Source organism: Monoraphidium neglectum (genome assembly GCF_000611645.1).
Source record: "Monoraphidium neglectum strain SAG 48.87 unplaced genomic scaffold scaffold00453, whole genome shotgun sequence".
Lineage (NCBI taxonomy): Eukaryota > Viridiplantae > Chlorophyta > Chlorophyceae > Sphaeropleales > Selenastraceae > Monoraphidium > Monoraphidium neglectum.
Window position 1 is genome coordinate 1 of NW_014013175.1, and position 8,624 is coordinate 8,624.

At 63.1% G+C, this 8,624-nt stretch overlaps 2 protein-coding genes across 2 annotated transcripts; one reads left to right on the forward strand and one right to left on the reverse strand.

Annotated features, from left to right (window-relative positions):
- Nucleotides 1-693: 693 nt before the first annotated feature.
- Nucleotides 694-3,562, reverse strand: MNEG_3561 (hypothetical protein; the record flags this gene model as incomplete). The annotated part of the gene is made up of 9 exons (XM_014047958.1): nt 694-813; nt 1,199-1,288; nt 1,474-1,596; nt 1,836-1,883; nt 2,146-2,191; nt 2,536-2,616; nt 2,831-2,928; nt 3,148-3,270; nt 3,473-3,562. Coding segments are annotated over 9 exons (819 nt in total), but the record flags the coding sequence as incomplete, so codon positions are not given.
- A 1,216-nt stretch (nt 3,563-4,778) lies between these two features.
- On the forward strand, nt 4,779-8,422 carry MNEG_3562 (uroporphyrinogen-III synthase; the record flags this gene model as incomplete). Its single annotated transcript, XM_014047959.1, has 10 exons — nt 4,779-4,964; nt 5,079-5,167; nt 5,434-5,506; nt 5,754-5,841; nt 6,007-6,158; nt 6,826-6,917; nt 7,038-7,149; nt 7,348-7,428; nt 7,650-7,888; nt 8,227-8,422. The coding sequence occupies 10 exons, from the start codon at nt 4,779-4,781 to the stop codon at nt 8,420-8,422; spliced, it is 1,308 nt and encodes a 435-aa protein (XP_013903413.1).
- Nucleotides 8,423-8,624: the final 202 nt, after the last annotated feature.

Here is an 8,624-nt window from a genome sequence, read left to right on the forward strand (position 1 = left end):
CCCCCGGCCCGGCATGCGCCGCCGCCCCCGCCGGCCCGCCGCCGTCGCTGCTCGCGCCGTGCTTGACATCGCCGCCCCCGAGGCACATCATGAGGCCGCCCAGATCTTTCGTCGTAGATCTGGGGCTCTTTGGGCTCCTCGGACTGCTCGAATCGCTGTGCCGCCCCTCCTCGACGTCCCCCAACTCGCTGCCGTCGACGGCGCCGCTCGCGGCGCGCGACAGCCGCGGCGTCCCCGCGCCGCTGCCGCCGCGGCGGCCGCTGCCGGCGCGGCGGTCCTCGCCATCGTCGCTGGCGCCGCCGCCGCCGAAGCTGCGGAGCGTGATGAAGCGGGGGCGCTGCTTGTCACGCCAGCGCTTGCGGCGGTTGCGGCCCTCCAGCTTCTCATCCTCGCCCTGTGCGCGCATGGGCGGCAGGAGGGCGGCGCGGTTGGCACATTGTGCCAGGAGCGATTAAAAAGTGGTCCGCAAGCGACGCTCCTGCTGGTCCAGCTACAGCGACACCCAACACCCCAGAATGCCATGGACACCTGCAGGCAGCAAGCGACTCCCCCCTGAAACGCGCGGCCCTGCAGGCGGAGACGCCCTCCCAGAACGCGCAGCCGTGGAGGCATCGTGATCGTGTGTATCAGCGGGCGTTTAAAGCCACGTCTGCATTACGCTTAGAATCACTGCTGGGCTGGGTCCCAGCGCACCTTGTCTTCCAACACAACGCCGTCCACCTCAGCCAGGCGCCCATTCCGCCACTTAGCGGACGCGGCCCCGGTGGCCTGGCTCTTGGGCGCCGTCAGCAGCGCCATGTGGGACTGGCCGGTCTGTTATCAGGGCATGGAAGTGCGCGAATGAAGGCGTCTGAGCAGCTAAGCTTTAGGGATGTCCAAGCACAACAAGTGGGCTGCCGACACCTCTGCATGATGCAGCCGCCGCCTGAGTCCGCAGAACCCATCATGCTCCTACACGACACGCCACACGAGCCACATTCACACGTCCAGTATCCCAAGCACTTGTGCTCTGAAGGCACCTTCCTCGCACTGCGTTCCCTGTACAAAACCGTTCCAGGCACGACCTTTGACAGCCGCGGTGCCGCATTGGAACGGGTCTGGCGGGCTTCGCATGCCTCCCAAACTGCACTGGCACGAAGAATCACACACATGCCCGGCCCCTGCTCTGCAGTTATGTGCACACCACCACGGCCCCCACCTGGAAGAGGTCTAGCAGGTGGTACATTCGGGTGTTGACCGGCAGCTGCAGCACGTCCCGCAGCTCGATGTCGCCGATGCGGGGCGGGGCCTGGCGGCGTGCGGCGGGGATCGGTCGTGCGGCTCACGCCTTGGACCTTTGAACGGCGCGTGCCCAGCTTGCAGCTGGGCCTTTTGATCGCCACTTTGCAAGAAGCCAGTGTTTCTTTGCGAACGCACAAGACGACAAGCAAAAAGGCTGGGTGGGGGTCGTGGCTCTTATCTGCACCCTGTCACCTGGGGTCCTGACAACAGGCCAGCGTACTGCAGCAGCTCCTTGGCGATGATCAGGCCCTGGATGGCGGAGCGGTCGCTGCCCTCGTACACTGGAACGCGGGAGTGGCCGCTCGCCAGGATGCGCTGCGGCGGATGGTTGATGTTGGGTGGAGGGGGAGGAAAACATGAGGGTGGCGTTGTCGTGTCACGTTGAGAGGGTGGGTTGCTGTGGTTGGGCTCGGGGGCGTGCAGCCAGGGAGCGTGGGGGTGGGATGACGACAATCCGGGGCGGCCGGAGGGCTGAAGGAGGGCGCGGCAGCGCCCGCCCGTACCTGACAGAGTTTCTGTCAAACAATTCGCAGCACGGGCCCCGCAGGCCCCACCTGCAGCGTGGCCTTGTCCAGCCGGTCGTCTGTCGACAGCATGAACACCTGAGCACGCGTGTGTGGGGGGGGGGGGCGGGGCGAGGGCCAGTGATACATCAATCAGCTGTGCGGTGCCACGGTGCGCCCTGCCCATTCAGGTAGCGTCAAGCATGACGCCAGCTTGGCTGCATCAAAGCACACCCCGTGCAGCGGGCCCGCTCGCTCCCGGTCAGAATCGCAAACCCCGTGCCCGCGATCTCGCCTTGTCTAGCGGCGTCATGTTGCTGGCGGCGGTCTTGGATGTCATGTCGAGGGCCCCCAGTATCACGTTGAACTCGTCGTCGGCCAGGGGCCCGCCCATGCCAGTCGACGTCCTGCGCCCGGGCAGGGTGCGCGCTTGCACGCGTGAGCGACGCAGAATCAGGAAGACCCGTGCGCACGGGACGCATCAGGAGCGGGAATACGTGAGTCGTGGCCGGGATGCAGCAGGACAAAGGCGTTGCGCAGCGGGCACGTGGAAAACGCAAGGCCGTCGGGGGCCGCTCCGGCTTCAACCTGGCCCTGCTGCTGGTGCCGCGCAGCAAGACGCCGTAGGGCAGGCCCCAGCTGCCGCGGCGGCCGCATGAGCAGGATCGTTCAACCCTCAACCCTAAATCCTAAACCCAAAGCGAGCGATCCCCAAATTCCAAAGCAAGCCAAGCCCGGAAGCTAGCCCCACCTGTGAAGGTCCACTAGGGCCATGAGCTGGCGCCGCCCAAACACGCCGCCCTTGGTGCCCAGCAGCCAGTCCAGCAGCCAGCTGCGGCAGCCGGGGAGACGCGTTGCAATGCTGAAGCAGGGGACGCGTCCATCAATGAAATGATGATTGGGGCTGCCAAGATGCAACAAGAACTTGCTTGCGGGGAGACGGCAGGAGGGTTGCCCGGCGCTGGCCCAAGCACAAAATCGCTGCTCCTGTTGCGCACCCGCGGCTACCCCCCAGCAGCCGCTCCCTGGAGGCGTTGCGCGCTCACCCAATCGGCCAGCTCAGCGGGCCCGTCAGCCACATCAGCACGCGGACCATGGGCGCCATGGTGCCGCCAATCGCGAGGCCGTGGCGCGAGCACACGGCCTTGGGGTTGAGGTTTACGATTTAGAGCCGAAAGGGGTGACAGGGATAGCGAAGGTTGAGTATGGGAGGCGCTCACGGGCTCACGGCACCAGAGCGAGATCAATGCTTCGGCACAACGAGGGATTATGAGGGGGTCTGCTCTTGACACGGATCCACAAGCGGTCAACCAGGGGTCGCCTGTGCAACCTCGTTTGACCGACCGCATCCAGCGCTGCTCACCTGGGGTATAATCTCCCCGAACAGGACGATTGCCGTCGACGACACCACCAGCGCCACCAACGAGCTGACCAGGCGGTCCATGCACAGCGGCAAGGCCACCGACGACACGGTGTTGAAGATCACCTGGTAGGCAGCAAACGTGGGGCGTCAGGGGACGCAGCGACGGCGGCGCGGGCGGCACTGCAGATGCTGGCGACCGGCGCATCCAATGGTGGATCGGCGCGCGGCCTGAAAAGCGCCCGGACGGGCGGGAGCCGCAGGAGTGGGCGCCATGCGCTCGTGTGCGCCGCGCATGCTGCATGCGCTGTGCCACATGCCTGCGCACCAGCGTGGCGAGCACCCAATGGGGGTACTTCACAATCGGCGCCAGCCGGGCTGCGTAGGCCTGCTCCTTGGGCGTGCCTGTTCGCACCATCACCTCCAAGTCCAATCGGTCCAAGGAAAGCAGCCCCAGGGTTAGGCCGCTCACTGCGGAGTGCCGGGGGGCGAGATGGGGGGCGGCGGTGGAGGGGCGCGAGCGGGCCGGAGGCGGCGGTGGGGCTCGCCAAGGAGGAGGGGCGCAGCAGGGGCGAGAGCAGGTCTCGCATCCGCAAATGCACATCGGATAACCGAGACCAAGCGCGAGCGTGGGGGGGCGCGCCGCATGCTTGAGGTGCAGCCATGTGAAGCGACAAGATGGGAAGCTGCTCACTGAGGCCTGAAAGGAGCACCGTGATCACAACGCCTGCTGACAGCCCTATGGTGGCCCCCACGCCAAACTCGGCGATCGGGTCCTGCGGGGGCAGTGGATGGATGCATGGCACAAGGACGGTTGCTGGTCGGCATCTGAGCGGCGGGCGGCGTCGGGCGTGCTGCTGAGGCAGCATGCAACCCGCGTGCAGCAGACGGCCCTGCATGCGCATGTGCTGGTTCTTCACGACATACAAGCTCGGCCTGCAGCGATCCACTGCATACAAAGATACCGTTGTGTTTAGTTGCCATGGAGCTGCGCGCGGGCTAGCTCTGGGCAGCGTTCACAAACTCGCCCGCCCCGCCCACCGGCTGCGAGAAGGTGAACTCGCCCATCAGGACGCGCTTGATTGTATCCTCAAACTTAAGCGTTCTGCGAGCCACACGGCGGGCTCTAGGCTATGTACGGTATGATCGGATCGGCCACTCGGCCACTGACGTCAAATCCAACCGGGTCCAACTAGCTTCTAACGAATGCCTCCGTTTATCAACGAACCCTTCTCTCGGCCCCACCTAACCACCTGCACCGCTGGCTACGCGCTGTCAACGGCATGTGGGTCACCCGCCATGCCGTCGAGTGCTGTCGGCAGCTGCACGTCGCGGGGCAGTGGCAGGGAGCGTGACAATATTCCTAGAGGCGCCCTTGCAGGCCGATGCAATCCCCTGCAATCGGTGAATGCACCGCCTGCTTGCTCTGCAATCTGTGCTGGCCGAGATTGGCTCATCATGACTGGGCGTACATGCGCAGCTTCACCGAAGCATCTTGCCTTTGCGGCCTCAAGCACAGCACGCCCCCCCAATGCTGCCACTCCTTCACGATCCCATTTCCAGCTGTTTTGTTGTGGTTCCCTGCACAGCAGCCCAGCGTCACCTCGCCCAGCCCTGCTACACGGCCAGGCGCGATGGACCAGGTGCCGCTTACGGGTTTGGTCACGGATTTGCTGTCGGGCGATCGCTGCCGCCAGCGCGCGGCCGTGGACTCGTTTGTGGACGAAGACGTGCGGTTCAGCCACATCTTGGGCACCCTCAGGGGGCGGGAGGCCTTCTATGGGATCTACCGCCTCGCCGCCACCGTCTGGCGATACAAGGTGAGCGCGCGAGCGCGCGTGCCACCGCCTGCTGCTGCAGTGCCCTGCCGCTGCCTGCTTCCTGCAGCAGTGCGCAGCGGCGCCCTTTTGAGAAACGCACACACCATCCTGCAGATCACGTGGGTCGAATACATCCGCAGCGGCAACACAGTGGTGCTGCAGCTGGACCTGGGCATCAAGGTGCCGCCCTTTTACCTAGTGCGGTAGGTGCGAGCGTGCAGATATACTTGGGTACAGACTGTGGCATGTGACTTGCCTCCTGATCATGTGTGGTTGCCGCGCAAATGTGTGTGCTGATGTGCTGGGAAATTGGGATTGCTGCACAATCGCCAACGTGCTTGCGTGCTACGCAGTGCGTGCCTTTAGGCGCACGCACATGGCCGCCCTTCGTATTCCGACCCAATGCCTGTTCTCTCATTTAGTTCACATGAGTTCAAGTTCCATATGCACGCCCTCCCCTGCGCCGCAGCTACCACTTCCCCACCATCGTGCTGCTGCGCTTTAGGGAGGGGCCGGACGGCAAGCCGCGCTTGGTGGAGCAGGTGGGATTGTACCTGTGCATGTGCGTGTCACGTCGTCACTGCGCTCCTCCACTGAGACTACTCATGATGCAAAAGCCAACAGCTTCATCAGGACCTTGGGCGGTGTCACATGCCGGCTGCCAGCACCCAGGCTGCATGAATTTGCAGCGCAGATTCTGAGTGATCACTGAGTGCGAGGACGTAAACCTGATGCGGACCTTTCCTTCAGAACCATGGCGTCGCGTCCGAACATTGGTGTGCGCCATAGGTGGACCACCACAGCATGCTGGCCCTTATGTGGCTCCTGGGCTGGCCCTTCACCGCTGTCAGTGAGATGATCATCAGGCCAACGCAGGGTGGGTCTTTTCGCAAAACTTTAGCCCAGCTGCGGTCAGTTTGCCAGTTGCGCGATCCAAATGTGTCTTCCTGTCGCCACGCCTGCTGCTGCCTCTGCTGGTTGTGCTGCCACAGCGCGCTGGCATCTCAACCAATGTTGGGGCCAATGCCGTTGCCCTTCACAGGCTTTGTTTTCTCGCGCCTGGGCTGGGCACTGGATGCGCTTCTGGATGCGAAAGACTCCCTGCTGGGCACGACACAGGCGGCCGCTAGCGAGCTGCGGGAGGCGGCCGCGGGCATGCTGGAGCCAGCGGGGGCCGTGTTTGAGGGCGCGATGGTCTGCGACGGGACTCGTGGAGGTGCCACGAGGAAGTCAAGATAGGTAGACAGGCAACGGGGCGATTCACTATTGGGCTGAGCTGGGGCATGATGATGTCCATGTAGGCGGGTCAATGCAACGCAGGGAAACCTCAACTGCAGCGCTTGTGCATGTGGCCACAGCGCACACAGCGTGACTGTTAATCATGTTAAGTTGTGTGTATCTCATGTCACTCGAGGGTCTGCGCGTCCTGTTGGTGCAGCAGTGACACATGTGACTCTACAAGATCTCCCCAGCGAAATGAAGAGGCCGCGTCAGTGGGGATACGGCAGAGGCCAAACACATACATTTGACAACTCTTACAGTATCAAAGTGCGAGATCCGCTTGAATCCAAGCTTGTGCCTGTTTTACGCTCTCGCTGCATCTCAAAACGCCCCGCACGGAGCTATATCAACTAAGCAATAATGCAGATGATTTTAAGGAATCCCGTAGCGCAGCGGCCACTTCAGCAGCAGCAACGGCGGCGCACAGGCGAGTGCGCAGGCACACCTTGGCAGGGTCGCAAGTGCGAGGTGTCCTTCCTAGCTGAGGATGCCTGCTCTGTGCTGCCACCCCTCCCACTTGCATGCACGCGCAGTACTGTGCAACGCGCAGCAGCCACGTGTTGTGGCGACACGTGAACAGGGCAAGAATGGCAAGCTGATCAAGGGGCTGGAGAGCCATGGCATCAGCTGCATCGAGCTGCCGCTGATCGAGCATGCGCCAGGGCCCGACAGGTACGCGCAGCGCTTCAGCTTGCTCTAGAGTCGCGCGCCTGCAGCCTTGCAGCAGCGAAAGCTTGGCATGACGGCATGAGATCTTGCGTCACTGGCCGGCCACGTCATGCCTCAATCCAGGGAGAAGCTGCCCGGGCTGCTGCAGCAGGGGGGCTACGACTGGGTGGCGGTCACGTCGCCGGAGGCAGCGGCGGTGTTGATTGAAGGCTGGGAGAAAGCCGGCAAGCCGCAGGTGGGCAACGACGCGGGCGACGTCGACGTAGCTAGATCACAAAGACGCCATGTGTGATCCACCTATGATTCCATCGCTCTGAGGTTGAGTTTCTGTGCTGCCAGCAGCCGAATGTGGTGCAAGATGCGTTCGTTACAACGCATGCAAGGACATACGCCAAGCAGCAATGGTTTTGCGGTTGTTGTGTTGTGACCGCAGGTCCGCGTTGCGGTGGTGGGGGGTGGCACGCGCGACGCGCTGATCGCAGCTGGCGTCGAGCCCGCCTTCACTGCCAGCAAGGTGCGTTGGCACGGACTGTTTGTGCCCTGGCGTCGCAGAGCGGCACCACTGGCTGCACTGCAGCCTTGACAGTCACGCCTGTCAGGACGCTTGCGCCCGCGCGCTGATTTGCAGCCTCAACCAGTCCTGCACCCAGCTCTAAATTGATCATGCCAGGCTTCGGGGTGCAACAGCGGCCTAAGCTCCCTGTATTTTTGGCCCCGTACGAACAATACCAACAGGCTTATGGCAAGATAATGGGCGCCGAGCTGCCGCACATCCCTGGCGGCACCGACGTCGTCCTCTACCCCGCATCGGCGCGTGCGTCCGGCGACCTGCAGAACAGCCTGGAGGCCAGCGGCTTCAGCGTCAACTGCATCCGCACGTATGACACCGTCGGTGTGAAAAATGTCGACCCTGAGTTGCTCCAGCAGGCGATCAATGCGGACGCTGTCACTTTCGGCTCACCTTCAGCTGTCAAGTGAGGGTGTTGGGGCTCGTGGGAGCACACGTTTGAACAGCAGCATCGGCAGCACCACCAGGGGTGTGATGGGTGCTGGTTGGTGCTTGTGAGGCTGGGCTGTGCCTCTCTGTGCTGCGCTTGGTGAATCCAAGTCCGCCGAGTATCAACTAGCACGACACTGCCAGGCGAGCAGCACAGCATTCGCAGGGGGGGCGTTGCCAGCCTGCCCTCGCATCACGCATCAAGTCACACACAGGCTCGCCATCATCACTCAAAGCAGAGATCGACACCAACACACCCTCCTTGCAACACACACACACACACACACACACACACACAATGCAACCCGTTCCCAGGGCCTGGATTGCGCTGGTGGGCGAGGCTGCAGCCAAGAAGACGGTGGCGGTCTGCATCGGTTCCACATCAGCGCGGGCATGCGAGGCGGCAGGCATCTCACGTATTTTCTACCCCGACAGCCCCGGCATTCAGGAATGGGTGGAGACCGTCCGAGAAGCGCTGGGGCAGGCACAGGGTGCGCCGGCACTCCGGTGAAGGCACGATGTGAACGAATGCTGGCTGGAGTGGGATCACGACTGAGGGGGGGATGACTGTCAGCAGGTCCCTTTCCGCTTGCATGCACATACTTCTGGAGCAACACTGCCACTTGGTAAACTAGATGTGCGTCGCCCTTCCCAGTCTGTTTAACAGTACCTGCGGGGTTGGGCAAGACAGGTGGCTTGGCAAGTCAGCACTA